At 46.8% G+C, this 20,406-nt stretch overlaps 1 protein-coding gene across 1 annotated transcript in view; it reads left to right on the plus strand.

Moving 5' to 3' along the window:
- Positions 1–20,406, plus strand: part of TGM6 (transglutaminase 6) — a 37,690-nt gene that overhangs the window by 6,159 nt on the left and 11,125 nt on the right. The window contains exons 2-10 of the mRNA XM_086333105.1: positions 2,030–2,203; positions 2,696–2,938; positions 3,731–3,849; positions 5,004–5,132; positions 6,822–6,999; positions 7,528–7,666; positions 11,026–11,129; positions 11,208–11,450; positions 19,959–20,300. Of these exons, the coding sequence (XP_086189231.1) occupies positions 2,030–2,203; positions 2,696–2,938; positions 3,731–3,849; positions 5,004–5,132; positions 6,822–6,999; positions 7,528–7,666; positions 11,026–11,129; positions 11,208–11,450; positions 19,959–20,300 (1,671 nt within the window). The remainder of the gene's footprint in view (positions 1–2,029; positions 2,204–2,695; positions 2,939–3,730; positions 3,850–5,003; positions 5,133–6,821; positions 7,000–7,527; positions 7,667–11,025; positions 11,130–11,207; positions 11,451–19,958; positions 20,301–20,406) is intronic.

Here is a 20,406-nt window from a genome sequence, read left to right on the forward strand (position 1 = left end):
GCTTGATGGTGATTTGGATGAGGGATGTGAGAGCAAAGGGGAATCAAAGAAGATTCTTTGGTTTGGGCCTGAGCATCAGGGCAGATGGGGTGCTGTCTACCAAGATGCATGAGAGCATGGATTTGGGGATCAGGGAGGAAGAAATCAAGAGTTCTGCTTTGAGCACATTAGATTGGATTTGCCTAGAAGACCACCAAATGCAAGTAGATGATTGATATATTGTTTGGATTTCAAAGAAGTCAGAGTAGAGATGTAAACCTGGGCAACATCAGCTGCCACCCTCAATCAAGACAAATTCATCTTATCAAAAAACTTCCAGTAATATTGAACCTCAAAAGGCAAGAGCTTAGGGACCTCGATCCTTTTCCTCCTGAGAGCCTCCTTATTGTGAATGTACCTGCAAGCTGTCTAGCTTCATATACCAAGCAGGACTTAGAGGAGCCGTCTTTGCCAGGCCACATAGGTTCTGTATGCCTTACCCCAGAGAGTGGGTACCTGGTGCCCAAAGACAGGTGTAAGTAATGGAAGTCACTCAAGGGAATTCATTCCAAATAAAATCTGTTCTGAGCTGACTTTCTCTCTCCACCTCTTGAAGTAGAGAAAACATGACTGAAGTGACTAAGCAGCAGCAGCAGCAGCAACACCACCAATGTAATGCAGCTGTGACAGGTCAAGACAAAAAAGAGCACTCCATAATCCTGTGTGAAACCAGACAAAAGCATGAATGTTGTCCACACCCTAGAATGAGTAAACACCCCTGTATTCTGGCTAATGAATGCTGCCACTCCACCGACAGCTTCAGCCTCCATCCGTCCCTCCCACCTTCTACAGAAGAATAATTAAGATAAACATAGACTTGTCTTGCTTCCTGACAGCATCCAGTCCAGATCAAAGCCCTGCTTCCTTCAACTCTCACCAAAACCACCTAAAAACAGCCCAAATCCCACAATAAGCCCTCTCCAGGACCCCCTTTCTGAGGCACTTCCTGGTTCCCCAGGAGGATGGAGCTTTCTCACAGCCACGAGACTAGTTCAACTTCTACTGTGTCCCTGGTGGTCTGTGGCTCAAGAGCTTTGACAGAAAAGGACACAAAATTTCAGCATTCATTACTCATCATAATAAATAAGGGAAAATATTAGTGAAACTTCCGATTTATCTATATCTGAACGTGTTTATATGTTTGCAGGCACTGGGGCAACAGGTAACACTATTTCTTCAGTGGGTCATGAAGGAAACTGAAAGCCAGCGGACCAGTGGTCAAAAGTAGGAAACCAGCTCACAGACTCAACTCTGGCCTGAGCCTGACTGTGTGCCCTTTGGAAAGTGGCTTCACTTCCCTTGGCCCCGGTATCTTCATTCATCCTAGACGTGTTCGTTGAGTACCTTCCAGACATGAGCACACTCTGCCTTGCTGTTTCAGCGCTCAGACAAGTGGCTTTCATGGTCTATCTGGTGCTATGTAATTTGCATTTTTGTCCCTTTTGTTGCTGATTTTTGCTGTTTAAAATGATTCCATGTTTAGCTCTAAAGTGCTGTCCAGTATTCCTAAGCACAGGAAGGTGTGACATGCCTTATGGAGAAAACACACGTGTTGGATAAGCTTTGTTCGGGCATTAATTACAGCGCTGTTGTCCATGAGTTCAATATTAACGAATCAACAATTTACTAAATAAGGTGTGTTTAAACAGAAACACATAAAACAAGGTTATGTTTTGTTCAGTTGATGAAAAAGTTGTGACCAGAGGCTCACAGGAACCAAGCCCTGTATTTTCGCCCAGGAACAATGGTTCAGTACTGGCTAGTTCAGAGCTTAGCCCAGTGGACATCAACCCAGACTTAGTTTGTGAACACTATAGAACAACTGAGAATAACTGCTTCTGGTACACAATTTACCAGAAACTACTGTACCTGGTAAATAGTGACTCCAAGAGCAAAAGAAAGGCAGCCTGCAGCTGTCGGAAGGTGAGCCAGGCGTAAATGGGAAATGTCCGAGAGCTGGGTCCCATCTCCCTGTGCTCTCCCTGCCCAGGGCTCAGAGTCACTGAGGTGGACTGGCAGCGGCTGCGCAACGGCACTGCACACCACACCCAGGAGTACCCCGGCTCCAACCTGGTGGTCCGCAGGGGCCAGAGGTTCACCTTCACACTGGAGCTGAACAGACCCCTGGAGAGCGAGGAGACCCTCATCTTCACCGTGGAGACAGGTACCTGACTGGTTAGTGCATTCTGCTGCTAATCTGCAGCCTTAAAGATGGGTCTGGTGACCAGCAACCTGAAACCCTGTGGTCATCAGCCCAGACTTTGCAGAAAACAAGTCCCTGTAGGTGGTTTGAACTTTCTGGGGTGGTTGGAAGGTGCTGCCAGCAGGCAGTAGGACAGGCAAGATGACAACTCTGGAATTCTATGCACACCAAGAAGTCCAGGGTTCTGGGAAGGTATGGAAATTCCTCAAGCACTCTTTGGTTTCAGAGAGGCTTATTACTTCCTCCTTGATCTGGCAAATGGGCAGGAGTCAGGACAGCCAAGGTGGACTCCACTCTGCCACCTCCTGCATCTTGGTCAGGCCCTTCCCCACCGCAGTGTCCAGCAGTTCAGGTGCTGAAGGGTGGCCTTCCGGGCCTGTGGCTTTTCCATTTCTCCAGAGCTGAGCTTCCTGGAGCCGGCTGGCTCTCTTGATTCCCTCTCCTCTCTGCCAGGACCCCAGGCTTCTGAGGCCCTCCACACCAAAGCCGTGTTCCAGACATCAGAGCTGGAGCAGGGTGACACCTGGATGGCAGTGAAGGAGGCTCAGACAGAGAACACCACGACCTTCAGCCTTGCCAGCCCTCCCAATGCCGTCATTGGCCGTTACCAGCTGAGCGCCAGGGTTTCCTCTCGCCGCAAACATAGTGACCGGAAGCTGGGCGAGTTTGTTCTCCTTTTCAACCCATGGTGCCCAGGTAGGAGCTCCTGAGTCTGAGGCTGAGGTTTTCCCAGAAACTGTCCTTCAGGAAAGTCTGGGAGGCAGGTTAGGGGACAGGGGGATGAGTGCTAAGGCCTGGCAAGAGCCTGGGGCCCAGGTAGGGGCAGGCCTGGGCAGAGGAAGTTGGTAGCAGACACTCCAAAGGTGCTGTGCCAGAGGGAAAGGAATTAGCGTGTGAAGGCCAGGGGGCAAAGATGGGGCTTAATGGCAGGAAAGACCTAAAAGTGGGTAAGTATCAGGCTTTAGCCAACAGACAGCCTTGGTTTAGTCCCAGCTTTGCTAAGGTGCTGCCCTCTGTGAGTCTCAGTTTCCTCATCTGTAATATGTGAATAATAATAGTGCCTACCTATTAGGGTTTTGGTGAGAATCTATTGAGCTAATGCTTGTAGTATGCAAGGTACATCATAAGGGGTACTGGGGTCAGTACTCTTATTGAGGGTTAAGTTAGTAAGCAGGAACTTGAATGACAATTCTTACTAATATTTAATTGGCATTAAGTCAGGTTATCCAAAGACATCAGGGCTCCTAAATTCCTTCCATCTGGGCCTGGGGTGGGGTTGGTCCCTGCCTGAGGAAAGACCAGCCAGGTGGAATAGGGCCTGGCCAGGGGGCAGCCTGGGAGCCGGCAAGCCCCTCTTGCCTGCTCCTATTCCAGCTGCCTCCAGGCACCATTCTGCAGCTGATGCCTGATGTAGCCCCTTCCCCAGGCCAGTGAGGCCAGGGCTCCACGTTCCCATCCCTCACGCCAGGCCTGACCACTGCCTTTCAGAGGACGACGTGTTCCTGGACTCAGAGGAAGAGAGACAAGAGTATGTGCTCAACGACAGCGGGATCATCTTCCGGGGTGTGGAGAAGCGCATCCGAGCCCAAGGCTGGAACTTCGGGCAGGTCTCCAGGGGCCCAGACCAAAAGGGGGGTGAGAGGCATGAGAGGCAGAAGGAGGGCTGGGGACATGAGAAAAGTCAGTGCAGGAGCCCTTCTGTGTGTCCTCTTCTTCCCAAGAGGTACAACTAGACCGACTCTCGGACCAAGCCCACTTATCCAGTCTCTACTATTAGTTGTACCAGGGCCTACACTGGGTCCTTGGGAAGGGACGGTACATTGGGTATACATAAATAGCTTAGATCGGGGGCTCTCAATCTTGAGTGTGGACGGGAAGGACACAGAGGGCTCATACAGGTGGCTGGGATCCATGTGCCTCCCCAACAAGTTGCTGATTCATTAGGTCTGAGGTGGCCTGAGAGTTTGTATTCCAAGTCACCAGGTGCTGCTGCTGCTGCTGGTCTGGAACCACACTTCAAGAGCCACTGGCTTAGATAAACAGTTACAATGCAAGGTGCAATGTTGTGGGAGGGGGTGGCACGGTCAGAATGGTACAGATGGCAGCAGAAAGAATTTAAAAGACTGTCAAGGAAAACCACCTCAGGGAGTACAGAAGACTTCATGATATTGGGGTTGGGTCCCCAAAGTCAGGCAGAATCTGGACAGTCAGAGGAAGAGCAGTCAGAGCAGTGGAGGAGGGGAGTCAGGGAGTAGCGGAGGTTCTGTGGAGGAGCTCTGTCTGCCTGGACTCCGGGCAAGTAGAGAATCTTGACTCTCAGGCTGAGGGGCAGGGGTTGAAAGCATTGAGGGTTCAGGACTGGGCAGGGATGATATACCAGAAGGTTTAATTCCATCTAAGGGGTAACGCCATCTCAACACGTGGGAAAATCAGACCAGGGTTCCCAGACCTTCCAAATCTTCAAAGACCAGAAATCTTAATTTGCAGGTGAAAAATCTCCCAGTTCGTAAATGTTATCAACTACCTCAAGTGTATTTGAAAAAATCATGGGGAAAAAGGTGATTAAGGCTGAGCATATGGTTCCTGGTAACTCTTTGAGTTTTTGAGACTTGGGGGTCCTCTGTGGTGTCCCTGGAGTGGGGTGGGGGGCAGGAAGTGTAGGCAAGCTCCCTTGCACAACACAAATGACTGGGGGAGGTTGTGAGAGGGTCTGAACTGTGGGTGTGACTCTGACCTCTAAGAGCAGCCTCTCTGGGGACAGTTTGAGGAGGACATCCTGAACATCTGCCTCTCCATCCTGGACCGAACCCCTAGTTACCAAGACGACCCAGCCACCGACGTGTCCCACCGCCATGACCCCGTCTACATCACCAGAGCCGTCAGCGCCATGGTGAGGAGACCTGCCATCCCTGCACGCACTCTCCTTCATAGGTCCCTAGGCCAAACCTCAGGAACAACCCTAAGATTTTTCCCATCACCTTTTGTTTTAATTCTCTCTTGCTGCATAAAAAAAACCACCCCCAAACTCAGGGGTGTAAAACAGCCATTTACTATGCTGACAATTTTGCAAATCAGTGATTTGCAGGAACTGGGAACTGGGCATGGCACTGGGAAGACAGAACATCTCTGCTCCCAGATGCTTCAGCTGGGGTGTCTGAAAGCTGGAAGATTTCTGGGATGGTTTGTGGGGACTATACATCTAGGGCATTGGTTCCAGCAGTCAATGTTTCCTTGGTTCTCTTCCATGCCACGTCTGCTGGAGCTGGAACACCCAGGTGCTTGCTCACTCTCGTGTCTGGCCCCTGGGCTGGGATGGTTGCATGAGCTGCAGCTGGGCAGTCATCACTCTGTCTCTCCATGTAGTGCCTCCATGTGAATAGGCTGGGCTTCCTCATAGCGTGGCAGTCTGAGGGTAACCAGACAAAGCAGCTGGTGCCTCCCCAGGAAATTATTCTAAAAAGAAGAAGTAGAAGCTGCCAGTCTCATAAAGCCTAGGCCTGGGAACAGGCACAGCATCACTTCCACCATGGTTCTTGGTCAAAGCAGTCACAGGCCAGCCCAGATTCAGGGAGAGGGTACATGGAACCACCTCGCTGTGGGAAGAATGCCGTCTTTAATCTGTTACAGGCCAGTGCTTCCTCCTCAGAAGGCAGCCACAGGGCCTACTAACTCTCTCTATAGTAAGTGTCTGTTAAAGTCAGTGCCTGGGTATCTGTGATTCCAAAAACAGATAAAACTGGTTTTTTCATATTTGATATTCTCAGTTCCCCAAGATTTCAGAGAGATGTCAGAGCACAGAGAATCAAAAGCAGTGACCAGTCCCAAACAGTAGAGCGTTACAAGCCTGTGGGATTTGACAGGCTCCCAAGTCAAAGTACTGAACTCGCAAGTCACCTCTTTCTAAATTTCTGTGCAATGTGAGCAAGTTCCCTAACCTCTATGCATCTCAGTTTCCTCATCTGAAAAAAAAAGGAAGATAACAGAATGTACATCATAGGTTTAAAAGATTAATATAGTGTGTACTAAGCCTTTAGAACGGTGTCTGGTACACAGTAAACATTTGGCTCAGCAGTAAAGAATCTTCCTGCAGTGCAAGAGATGCGTGCAGGAGATGCAAGTTTGATCCCTGGGTTGGGAAGATCCGTTGGAGAAGAAAATGGCAACCCACTCCAGTGTTCTTACCAGGAAAATCCCATGGACAGAGGAGCATGACAGACTACAATCCACAGGATTGCAAAAGAGTCGGACATGACTTAGAGACTAAAAACCACCACAACAAAGGGTCTCTATAGCTATTACCACCAACAGTCCCCAAAACAGACCACTTAAAACAAGAAATGCTCAAAAACTATATTTGATTTTCAACAATAGAACATCCCGAAGGAAGGTAATTGAAAATGATAAATGGCACCAAAAGGTAAGTATTTTAAGAGAGCAGATGACCCCAATTTTCAGACAGTTTAAAAGGAAGGAGTAGCCCCAAATAAGGGGGTGGCCCAAAGTTGGAGATTTTACGATGGTGAAGTTCCTGAAGGGGGAAGCCCTGCCGGAGGGTGGACTTGTGGCCTCCTCTGTCCAGGTGAACAGCAACAACGACCGGGGCGTGGTTCAAGGCCAGTGGCAGGGCAAGTACGGCGGCGGCACCAGCCCTCTGCACTGGCGTGGCAGCGTGGCCATTCTGCACAAGTGGTTCAAGGGCAGGTTCAAGCCCGTCAAGTACGGCCAGTGCTGGGTCTTCGCTGGAGTCATGTGCACAGGTACCCCAAGAAAGAAGATCCCCAACCCCTGACCAACTCAACTGCATTTGGTTGCATATATTTTCATAAGAATCCCTCCCCCACACCAAAAATATCTTTATTAGTGATGGGGAACTAGAAGACAGGCTAATGAAGAGGGAAACCAGATTCCTCATTTGTGCAACTTTTGATCTTTGAGGAATCTCAAGCTCACTGAGTGCCTTTGAGAGAGTCTTGTGGTCCTGGGCCCCCAGTCCTCATGGGCTGGTATGGCTATTATAGGGTTATTATACAGCTTCCAAGGTCCTGTCAGCTTCAGAGCCCATCTATTCACAGGGGGGTGGCAGTGGTGACTCTCGAAGTCCCCTGAGAGGATGTCCAGGAGATGGAGGTGTTTCTGAGCCTGGAGACAGGCATCAGCCCTGGGAGAGATAGGGAGGGGGCTGTGGCCAGATGTGAGACAGGCCACCTGCTAGGGGGGCCAGACCACCTGTCCCTGAGGCTGGGTCCCGGCCTGTCCTGGAGCCTCGTGAGCGTCCTGCTCTTCAGTCCTCAGGTGCTTGGGAATCGCGACACGGGTTGTGTCCAACTTTAACTCGGCCCATGACACGGACAGGAACCTGAGTGTGGACAAGTACGTGGACTCCTTCGGGCGAACGCTGGAAGACCTGACAGAAGACAGCATGTGGTGAGTCCCCGGCTATTGGGTCCCAGGGGCACCCTGTGGCCCACCCAGATCTGCAGCCCAGCTCCACTGGGTCTGAGCCAGTTCTGGAAGGGGTGACAGGCACCCTGCAGAGGAGGGGTTGGTCCCCAGCAGGATGACTCTTCTTCTGAGGTACAGGGGCCTCTGGACATGTAACTCAGAGTCCAAGAACAGGCCTCAAGGTTGAATGACCTTGTACCCCCAGCTCTCCGCTCCACAGGACTCTGAGCCGGCCCCTAGATTCTTGTGACTGCCTCTGCAGGGTCACCTCTGTAGCCTGATCCTGCTCTCTGGGCTGCTTGTGCACTATGCTGTGTGGGAACAAGCTCCTCTCTCAGCCCAAACAAAACTCTTTGCACAACGCTTCACAAAATTCATTCTAATTTAATTTTTTAAAGTAGAAGATACATTCAGTGCTTTAATATTCAAAAGGTACCAAATGGGCTATAGCGTTTAAGTCTCCCTCCCCCATTTCAAGCCTTCCCATCCTCCTGGATGCAAGGCTGAAATTAGTTTCTTACATCTCTTCAGAGAGAAGCCCTGCAGATACAGGCACACACATATGCACGGTCCCCACGCACCCCCACCTCTCCCTCCTACTTAATATCAGCAATATAACGTAATACTGTTCATCTTGCTTTACATTTAACAATCCCATATCAGTACATACAAAGTTTCCTTATTTTCATAGTGTTTTAAACTTAATAACATCATACTCGGTGAGCACAGTCTATGCCAGGCCCAGTTCTAAGTGCTGCAATGCAGCCTTACCTCATTTTATTACTCTTCTTTTTACTGTGCTTCATAGATATTGCGTTTTTCTACAAATTGAAGGTTTGTGGCAACCCTGTGTTAAGCAAGTCTATCAGCATCATTTTTTCAACAGCTTCCTTAAGGTATGTAGGTTGTTTTCTTAGACACAAAGCTGTTGCACACTCAATAGATGACAGCATAGTGCAAGCATAACTTTTATACACACTGCGAAACCAAAAATACTTGTAACTCATCTTATTGCACTATCCACATCTCTGTAGGGGTCTGGAACTGAGTCCACTATACCTCCAAGGGGTACCTGTGTACAAATTCATGTATTCCTCCAAACAACCTTGTGAGCAACGTAGTATCGTTGTCCCTGTTTTGCAGATGAGAAAACCAAGGCACAGAGAGATCAAGTGACTTGCCTAAGGCCACACAGCTAGTGAGTGGAAAAGAAGTTACAAACCTGGCCTGCTTTTCGATTGGACAGAAAAACCATTGCTTATTTAACCACCTCATGTGGCCGGACCAAACATTTGCCTTTACAAACAAGGCTTCCATGAATAACCTTGTCCAAATGTCTGTTCATACATGTGCAAGTTGCCAAGAAAAACCAACTTTCTAAAGAGCAGGGGAATAGTGAAGAGCATATGGTACAGAAAGAAACACAGCCAGCCTCAGCATCCCTCTTCTTAGGATGTCCTTCAGCTCCCCAGGGGAGCTTCCCCCCAAGCTAGTGTCCAGCCTCCCCAGGGGAGCTTCCCCCCAAGCTAGTGTCCAGCCTCAGACCATCTCTCTGCCTCTCTTCTCCCCTTTTCTTCTCTTATTTTTGGTTCTTTTCACTCCCTCTCTGCAGTAGCACCAAAAACATTTTCATTCTTCTCTTTATTTATGCAAAATGGACAGGTCATTCTTTTGTTATTGGGGTCTCTGTCGCCATGCAGGTTATACATGTTCTCCCCTTTACTTCCAAAGGCTTTTTATAATATTTTCCAAAGAACAGTTTGGAGGCCAGCTGTAAAGACAAAAGACACCAACTCAGGCCAATCAGGGTTTCTCTCTGCTGCTTTCTACTGTGTGATGTTGGGCAAATGGTGTCACTTTTCCTAGCCTCATATTCTCATCTTTAACATAGGAAACTTAAAGCTTAAAGTCCCTACCAAGGCCTACAGAACTCTGCATAATCTGAAACCTACCTACCCTAGTGCTTGACATAGCCCAAAGACACATACTTTCTGTTCCTTGAATACACTAAGTTTTTTCTTGTCTCAAGAGCCTTTGCACATGCTGTTCCTTCCTCCTGGGCCACTGTTTCCTTCACTCATCCTATGACTAATTCTTTCTATTCTAGGTCCCATCTTAGATGTCATTTACTTAGAAAAGATCTCCAGAAGTTATTCTCCATCTCAAGCTCCTCTCTTTCTTCACAGCATTTATTGTTACTTTATTGTTTTATTAGTTATCTGCTTACTTAATTTTGTCTGTCTTCCTATCTGTCTCCTTCCTTAGAATGTAAGCTGCATGAGAACAAGGATCTTCTGTCTTATTGGCTATTGCATTTTTGGACCTTGAACAACAAGATATAGATATAGGTGATCTAGATATAGATATAGACATAGGTATAGATATAGATCAGAGAAGGCGATGGCACCCCACTCCAGTACTCTTGCCTGGAAAATCCCATGGATGGAGGAGCCTGGTAGGCTGCAGTCCATGGGGTCGCGAAGAGTCAGACATGACTGAGCGACTTCACTTTCACTTTTCACTTTTCACTTCCATGCATTGGAGAAGGAAATGGCAACCCACTCCAGTGTTCTTGCCTGGAGAATCCCAGGGACGAGGGAGCCTGGTGGGCTGCCATCTATGGGGTCGCACAGAATCGGACATGACTGAAGCGACTTAGCAGCAGCAGCATAGATACAGATATAGACATATATATGTATACATAAAGGCAGGCCTTGAAGCTATTGCCAGTTAGGTTTCAGACCACTTCAATAAAGTGAATATCACAATAAAGTGAGTCACATGAATTTTTTAATCCAAAAGAGCATATAAAAGTTATGTTTACACTATAGTCTAATAAGTGTGCAATAGCATTATGTCTAAAAAATGATATACATACATTATTTTAAAAATACTTATTGCTAGATGCTATCATTTGAGCCTTCAGCGAGTTATACTAGTAATATCAAATATTACAGATCACTATAAAAAATATAATAATGAAAAAGTTTGAAATAGTGCAGAAATTACCAAAATGTGACACAAAGGGACACGAAGTGAGCAAATGCTGCTGGGAAAACAGGTGAGACAGACATGAGGAAGGGTTACCATAAACACTCAATTTATTAAAAAAAAAAAAACCACAGTTATCTATAAAGCGGAATAAAGTGAATGAAGCAGGATAAAACAAGGTCTGCCTGTACCTGTGTGGATGATATGTATTCATCAATACAGCTGAATGACGGTTCACAAACTCAACCACAGAGCAGGGCCCAGGGTCTGGCTGGCAACAGGCACTTGCCCTCTCTGGGGAACCTCTCTTGCTCACCAGAGGCCACCCTGCCCCTTCCTCTCTGCGGCAGGAATTTCCATGTCTGGAATGAGAGCTGGTTTGCCCGGCGGGACCTGGGCCCCTCTTACAATGGTTGGCAGGTTCTGGATGCCACCCCCCAGGAGGAGAGCGAAGGTACGGGCTCAGCCGGGTGGGTCCCGGACTCCCGCTTTCTGACTCCTGGAGATGCTCACGCCCACCCCTCCTGCGCAGGCGTGTTCCGGTGTGGCCCGGCCTCCGTCACCGCCATCCGCGAGGGCGACGTGCATCTGGCCCACGATGGTCCTTTCGTGTTTGCGGAGGTCAACGCAGACTACATCACCTGGCTTTGGAATGAGGATGAGAGCCGGGAGCGTGTGTACTCAGACACGAAGAAGATCGGGCGGTGCATCAGCACCAAGGCGGTGGGCAGCGACTCCCGCGTGGACATCACCAGCCTCTACAAGTATCCAGAAGGTAAGGGCATACAGTGGCCTCCATCAGCCTCCCCAGTGGCCAGGCTGCTGCAGATGGGCAACATGGCCAGGCCCTTTCTCATAAGATGTGTTGGTGACAGCCTGGTTAGGCACTGTCTCTCTGCTTTGAGCCAAGTGTCTTTAGCTTATATTAACAGCTTCCTTTGTTTACTAAATAGATTTCTCACATCTGACAATATCAATAGCTACATTTCCTTTAACATATATATTGCATGTACTGTGCCAGGTATTCTGACATGTGATAATAATAATCACTAATAATAGTGATGATAGTAACATGTATTATTTATTGAACACTTAGGATACATACTGAGGCTTCCCTGGTGGCTCAGTGGTAAAGGATCCATCTGCCAATGCAGGAGACTCAGGTTTGATCCCTGGATGGGGAAGATCCCCTGGAGAAGGAAACAGCAACCCACTCCAGTATTCTCACTTGGGAAATCCTATGGATAGAGAAACCTGGCGGGCTACAGTCCATGGGGTCACAAAGAGTCAGACACAACTTAGAGGCTAAACAACAGGATACATACCAGAGAAGTGAAGTGAAGTGAAGTCACTCAGTCGTGCCCGACTCTTTGCGATCCCATGGAGAGTAGCCTGCACCATGCTCCTCCATCCATGGTATTTTCTAGGCAAGAGTACTGGAGTGGGTTGCCGTTTCCTTCTCCAGGGAATCTTCCCTACCCAGGGATTGAACCCAGGTCTCCCGCATTGTAGACAAACGCTTTACCGTCTGAGCTACCAGGGAAGTCCATACCAATAGGCCCTACCAAATAATAATAGTAACTCCTGTTTATCATCTGCCAAGGCCTAAGCCATGGTCACTAATTTAGGGGGTCAGTGGCTTACTGAAGATTCTGTGCTTGTTGGGGTACAAACACAAAACACATGTATTTTTTCTGGTCAGTGCCTCCAGCTATAAACTTTAAAAATCACCTTTTCCCACTAAGTAACAGGTTCCTTAATAATGCTGTGATCTGACTGTGCATTTTTCAGCCATTTTTGCCTGTTAAAAGGATGTTGTTTGGGTAATCAAGACTTCAAGTTCAAATCTGAGTCAGAGCTAGTCTCCTCCCCTCCTCTGAGCACAAACTGGGGCAGTGACCCCAGAAGGCTGCTGTATAAGGAGGGGACAGCGTGTGCTCTGGCTGCCTCCAACTGTCCACTATCTCCCCTTTAGTATGGTGGTTTGCAGCACCGGATGTACATCGGAGTCACCTAGGGTACAGTCTTAGTTATACAGACTGAACAACAATTACCCTTTGCTCAGGATTCTGTGGGTCAACTACAGACCCACAGAATCCTGGCAGTGTGCCCAGCGGGTGACATCGAAAGCTACAGGGTCTCTTGAGGCTTTACTTAGAACTTACCCTTGCTACATTCTGTTGGTCAAACAATAAACAACCACCCCAGATGGAAGGGACAGGAAGTACACTCTACCTCTTGATGAGAAGAGTTGCAAAGAAAGTATTATGGCCATTTTAACCTACCACAGCAAGCTGACTGCACCCAGGCTAACTGAATTGCAGTCTCCAGAGGGTGTGGCCCAGCCATCAGGACTTTTAAAAGCACTCCAGGCGATTCCAATGTGCAGCCAAGTTGAGAACACCAGTCTGAGTCTTCTAGTGTGTTAGGCCAAGGAGGAGAGGAGAGAAGAAACACCTTTGACTTCATGGGGCAAGGATTCAAGGCCTGAAGGCAGGCGGGTGCTGCTGTCTTACTCACTCTGAAGCTTTGGGAGGACAGATGGTGTCTCTATTATGGCCTGCAGTCTCGGGACTCACGCCTATGCCAGCCCCAGGCACTGCTGATTCCTGAGACACTGGCCCCTCTTGCGGCAGACACCCTCCCGCCCCACTGGCCGTCCCACAGCTTCTCTCTGATGTGTAGTCATTTCTGTCCCCAGATTCTGGAGGGCTGTGGCCTCCAAACTCATCCAGCTGCTGTGTCCCCCTCAGAAGCTGGTGGGGAGAGAGTTCTTGACGGGCCGTGATCCACCTGCCATCTTCCTTCAATTTTTTCCTCTGTGCTCATGGAATACACAGCTCAGTAATGAGCTGAATGAAATGAAATGCCACCAGAATGAAATGCCAGATTTCTCTTCCTGTAGGCATTGCCAGCCTTTACCAGCCAGCTCCTTCTTATTGCAAACACCCCAAACTTTAACACTGATTCTATCTGTAAACACCTCCCCACACACATATGCACACACATGCACACATAAACACACACACTACCATATTCCCTCAGTTCCTTCTCTAGAAACATGGCCCTTGATGTTGATGACCTTCTCCTCTTCAGGCCTCTTCCTCACTGTCACGGGGTGGGGAATAGAGGGGTGGTATGTGGCAAGGCTTCTTCTAAACTCCTACTTCTCTCATATGTCCCACAGTTTGATGCCTGGTCCCATCTGCTGGGAGTTTCTAGAACTTAGAATACAAGGTCTTTGGGGCCTTCTGTCCTAAGCATCAGCCATGGCCACGAGAGAAATCAACATCCTGCTGTGTGATGACAATAACCGCAGTCACCATGCTGAGTGCCAATTGTGGGCTGGCCATGTTCACATGCTTTTATTTAACAAGTGTTTACAAAGAAGTTCCCACAAGCTTGTAAGGTAGATACTTATATAACGTTTATTTGACAGAGGGAAAGGCAGAGGTGCAGAGAGGAAAGTGGACTCAGCCAAGGAACACAACGATGCTCTTCCTCTACACTTGGCTGCACTATATAATTATAATATAATCTACTGTTGATTGACTGCCCACTGTGGGGCAGCTGATTTTACATCTAGGCTAATAATAGTATCTAAATTGTGTTAAGCATCATGGTAAGCAATGTCCATGACTTGTTTCATTTAATATTCATAAATATCCCATCTTACAGGTAAGCAAGTTGAATCAGAGAGAGGTTAAGTAGCTTCTCCAAGTTTCCAAAACCTAGAAGAGCAGGGCGCTAACTAGAGCTTCTGTCTAATCTCAGAGCCTCTGGTCCTCCACTCTGCTAGACTGCTGTCTCTTCCATGACTACCCACAATGTGCCATGCACTGTGCCAGGTTCTTTTATGTATTCCAGAAATATAAAACACCTCCTAAGTATCAGGTATGATTCAGAGGCAAGGGAGAAAGAGAAGAGCCCAGAGAACTCACCATCCAGTAAGTGTAAGGACAGTGCAGGGTGATCAGCACAGTGTAGGGGAGGCCAGAAGGCTGGAGAAGCACAGAGAAAGGGTTGCTAATCCAGCCAGGGCGGAGAGTTCATGAAGAGCATCTACAGGCAGCAAGATTTAGCCAGGAGATAAAGGGCTGGGAAGCCATTCTGAGAAGACAGGACCCTCTGCATCCTGACTCCAGATTCACTCTAAGCAGTGCTATTCAACCAAACCACAGGCCTCCCATTCCATGGATGAAATGGCAAGGCCTGTCTACTTGCTCCATTCACTGAAGCACAGATTCAGAGCCCCTGGGGCAATGTGCTTTGTCCCTACCCCTGAGTCAGCCTGGATGCTGAGCAAAGAAGAACCAGCTTTCCAAGCAAAGGAAACTGTATTTACAAAGAACACACTGGCTGTCCTCAGATTCAGGTGGGCTTTCTGCAACAGGCTTTAGAGTAGAGCGGAGGAAGGCAGTTTCCCCCCACTGATCTTTAGTCAGAGGCTCTAAGCACAGAGGCAAGATCTCAGTTAGAGACTGGTGCCAGGGGCTTGCAGGGGAGCCAGGTTGGCGGTTCAGCCATCTGCCTCTGAGCCTGCATATTGCTTGCTAGGACTGCCATAACAAATTACCACAAATGTAGCTACTTAACACATCGGAAAATTATTTTCTCACAGTTGTGGAGGCCAGAAGTACAAAACCAAGGTGTTAGCATACTCCCGCCAAAGTCTCTAAGGGGAGAGTCCTTCCTTGATCCTTCTAGCTACTGGTGGTCCCTGCATTCTTTGGCTTGTGGCTGCATCACTCCAGTCTCTGCCTCCATCTTTCCTCCTATGTGTCTCAAATCACCATCTCCTTTCTCTTACAGTGACATCAATCATTGGCTTTCCGTCCCACCTTAAATCCAGGATGATCTTATCCCAGGAGTCTTAATTACATCTACGAAGACCTTATTTCCAAATAAGGTTATATTCGCAGGTACCAGGGATTAGGACTTTGACATACCATTTAGGGGGACACTATTCTGCCCACCTCAGCCTGTAATGGGGGAAGACCCAGCACATGCTGATCAGGCCCTGGCCAGCCAGGCAGGCAGAGGACAGTGCATTCAGTGACTGTGGGGCTGGAGCTCAGAGGCTGATCCATAGAGACCCAGTGACCAGCCCCTAGGGAACTCCCCTTCCACCCTTTCCCTCCCTCTCTGTTACTCTGCTATCTGTTTCTCCACTTCTGTGCTGTGCCCTCCTCCCTCCCTTCCTTCTTGTGTATGTATGGGAAACTCCCACACATTTGGTGTCAGAAGAGTTGTGAATAAAACAGTTCATTAGGGGATACTATGAACAACTATATACCAGCATATTAGATAACTTTAGATAAAATGGACAAATTTCTCTAAGAATTACCTAAACTGCCTTAGGAAGAATTAGAAAATCTGAATAGGTTTATAAATAGAATGCAGTAGTAATTTAAAAATACACACACACACATACACAAAGACCAAGCCCACATGTCACTGGTGAATATTCTACCAAACATTAAAAGAAGAATTAATACCAATTCTTCACAAACTTTTCCTCAGAAAATAGTAGAGGAGGGAACATTTCCTAATTTGTCCTATGAGGTTAGTATTATCCTGATACCAAAACCAGATGATGAAATCACAAGAAAAGAAAATTAGAGATCAATATCCCTTACGTGCATAGAAGCAAAAATTGTCAACAAAATACTAGCAAACTGAATCTAGCAACATATAAAAAAGATTATATGCCATGAGGAAGGGATTTATTGCAGGAATGCAAGATGGATTTAATATTAAAAACTAATTAATATAGTATGCTATAACAATAAAAAAGACAAAAACCACATGATCATCTCAATAGATGCAGAAAACCCAACTGGAAAGGAAGAAGTAAAACTATCTCTTGCACATGATATAATCGTGTACACATAAAATTCTAAGGAATCCACTAAAAGTTAATAGAGCCAATAAATGATTTCAGCAAAATTGTGGAAAACAAAATCAATTTTTAAAATTAATAGTATTTCAAGATACTAAAAATGTATAATCTGAAATGAAATTAAGAAAACAAGTTCATTTACAATAGTATCCAAAATAATAAAATATCAATACTTTGGGAATTCCCTGGTAGTTTGTCCAGTGGCTAGGACTTGGTATTTTCACTGGCGGGGCCTGGGTTCAATCTCTGGTTGGGGAACTTAGAGTCTGCAAGCCACACAGCACGGCAAAAAAAGAATAAGATATTTAAGAATAAATTTAACAAAAGGAGAACAAGACTAGTACACTGAAAACTACAAAGCATTGTTGAAAGAAATTATAAATGGAAAGATTTCCCATTTTCATGGACTGAGAGATTTTTTTTTAAGATGGCAGTGCCCCAGAATTGACCTACAGTCTCCATGAAACCCATATCAAAGTTTCAGCTGAGTTTTTTTTTACCAAAATTGACAAGCTGTTTCTAAAATTCACTTGGAAATGCAAGAGACCCAGAATAACCAAAACAATCTTAGAAAAGAAGAATAATGTTGGAAGGCTCAAACTTCCCAAATTCAAAACTTACTATAAATATACAATAACCCAGATAGTGTGATACGGTCATGAAAATGAACTTACAGATCAATAGAAAAGAATGAAGAATCCAGAAATAAACCCTTTTAGTTATGCTCAATTGATTTTGACAGGATGTCAAGACAATTCCATGAAGGGTGAATAAGAATAGCCTTTTTCAATAGATGGTGTTGGGACCTCTGATTATCCACGTGCACAAGAATAAACCTGGCTTTTTACATCAGACCATACACAAAAATTAACTCAAATGGGTCACTGATCTGTATCAAAGAGCTAAAATTATAAGGTTTTAGAAGAAAACAGGAGCTAATCTTTATAAGCTTGAGTTTAACAGAGCCTTTTTGGATATGACATCAAGAACACAAATGACAAAAGAAAAAACTGATAAATTGGGCTTCATTAAAACTAAAAACTTGTACTACAAATGGTACCATCAAGAAAAAAGAAAGATAGCCCATGGAACAGAAAATATTTTCAAATCATGTATCCAATAAGGGACTTGTATCCAGAATGTATAAATACTTCTTATAGCTCAATAATAAAAAGATAAATAACCCAATTTTTAAATGGGCAAAGGATTTAAATTGACCTTTCTCTGAAGACAATATACAAATGTCCAAAAAACATGAAAAGATGCTTAACAGCATTAATAATATTCAAAGCCACAACAACATATTGCTTCACAGCCACTGCTGCTGCTGCTGCTGCTAAGTCGCTTCAGTCGTGTCCGACTCTGTGCGACCCCATAGATGGCAGCCCACCAGGCTCCTCCACCCATGGGATTTTCCAGGCAAGAGTACTGGAATGGGGTGCCATTGCCTTCTCCAATAATGCAATATTATTCAGCAGTAAAAAGGAATGAAGTACTGATATATTCTACAATATGGATGAACCTTAAAAATATTAAGTGAAAAAAAAGCCAGTCACAAAGGACCACACATTATATGATTCCCTTTATATGAAATGCCCGGAATAGGCAAATTAGAAATTAAAATAGCAGTTGCCTAGGGTTGGGGCAGGGCAGGGAGGAATGGGAAGTGACCACTAATGGTTATAGAGTTTCTTAAGGGTGACAGAAATTGTTATGAAATTAGATTGTGGTGATGGGTACACAACTCTGTGAATGTATTAAAAAAACATTGGCTTGTATCCTTTTAAATCTGTACATTGTGTGTTGGTAAATTAACACATATCCGAATAAAGCTGTTTTTAAAAAATCAGGTGGTCAGAGAAGGCCTCCCTGAGAAAGTCACATTAGAATTTTTGGCAGAGAAAAGAAACATTTTCTTAGTAAAAAATATTTTATAAGTAAATTATGGAGTAAACTGAAAACTTCACATAAATTTTAATAATAAAACATGACATGTTAAAGAACCTTTAGGTCCACACGAATCCCTTCAAGCCCAGGCCACACAGTAGTGAGGTACTTGGGAGAACGTTTGGGAAGGAGGACAGCCCAGAGCTCAAGGAAGAGGAAGCGTCAGAGTTGGGTCTTGAACAGGTCAGGGTAGAAGAAAGACTGGAGTGGACGTGGAGCCCACATCCTCCAGAAGGGAGGAACATTCCTGAGCACTGTGCTCAGGCCTCGCCTGCGCACCTCTTCTCCCCACTTCATAGACGGGAAACGGAGACCTGGAGGGACTGTAAATGAAAACAAAGTTCACAGTCGCCTGGCAGCAAACTGACCTGAGGGTGAGACAGTTTACATGGTGGTCTGAGGGGAAAGGAGTGAGGGGAAAAGGGGGCAGATTCCGGAGACCAGTGAGGATGTTGGACGGAACTTATCGCCTGACCAGTTGTGGGTAGTAAGGTTGAGGGAAGAGTCAGGGACATGTCCAGTTTCTGACTTGGATGCTGGGTAAACAGTGGAGCCATTTGCTGACATGGGAATGCTGCCAGGCAGAAGATGGCATATTTGGTTGGGTTGGAGGCGCCTGTGGGACATCCCGGGGGTGGAAGTGGGCCAGTGGACCAGTCATATATTGGTCTGGAGATCAAAAAAGAGGACAGGTCTGTGCTAGCAACAGGGAAAGTAGGAGATCGGGGATCCTAAACTCGTGTCTTCAGGAGCTTGCAGATGGCACCCCACTGTGGCAGACCAGCAGCAGGAGAATTACAGGTGGAGACTGTGGAGAACCAGCGAGTATGTTCCCATACGGAGAAAGCACAGCTTCCTCAGCTCGAGGCCATGACCGCCATGTAGAGGTTGGGAAGAGGGGGTGATTAGAACACAGAAATTGGAACCAGACTGCCTGGGTTTAAATTTTAGCTCTCTTACAAGTTTTCTTCATTTCCTGTGCCTTGGGTTCCTTATCTGTAAAATTGGGATGATAATAGTACCTTCATCCTGGGCCAGGGAGGAAATATATATATACACACACACACATATATATATCATCTAGAACCACAGTGCCTGGCACATAGTAAGTCTACAAAAGTGTCAGCTATCTTTATTATATGAGATTTCACATCCATATGTCAGAGGGCTACCAATCTCTATTGTTATGTGAAATTTTCTAATCTGAAGTTGGTAACTGATTAAAATTTTATTTAAGTAGTCCCAGATCCAAATACAATGCTGAGGTCTGCATATGGCTCTTGGGCTGCCAATTTGAGACCTCCGACAGCCATGGTAAATTAAAGTGGGGATAGAGTAGTGGTTGTGCTTAGAGAAGAGGGAATGAGGAGAGCTGGCCCTGGGAGAGGTGGCAGAGAAGACGGTGCCTGCCTCATGATGTCCCATGCCCTGCAGGGTCCCGGAAGGAGAGGCAGGTGTACAGCAAGGCCGTGAAGAAGCTGTTCAGTGTGGAAGCCTCTGGAAGGAGGGCCCGGGTCCGCAGAGGGGGCGGCCGTGGTCTCTGGCGTGATGACCTCCTGCAGCCTGCCACCAAGCCCAGCATCACCGGCAAGTTCAAGGTGCTGGAGCCACCGGTGCTGGGCCATGACCTGAAGCTGGCCCTGTGCTTGACCAGCCTCACCTCCCGGGCCCAGCGGGTCCAAGTCAACTTGAGCGGTGCCACCATCCTTTACACCCGCAGGCCAGTGGCAGAGATCCTGCACGAATCCCACACAGTGAAGCTAGGGCCAGAAGAAGGTAAGAACGCCCCAGCTGGGTGGGACCTGGTCGGCCCAGCCCCTTTTCCCAGAAGAGAAGGGGATATTTCTGAGCATTTGCAGATGAGAAAACTGAGGTTCAGAGG

Source organism: Bos grunniens, chromosome 13 (genome assembly GCF_055505025.1).
Source record: "Bos grunniens cultivar Pamir isolate PY7600 chromosome 13, Bosgru_T2T1.0, whole genome shotgun sequence".
Lineage (NCBI taxonomy): Eukaryota > Metazoa > Chordata > Mammalia > Artiodactyla > Bovidae > Bos > Bos grunniens.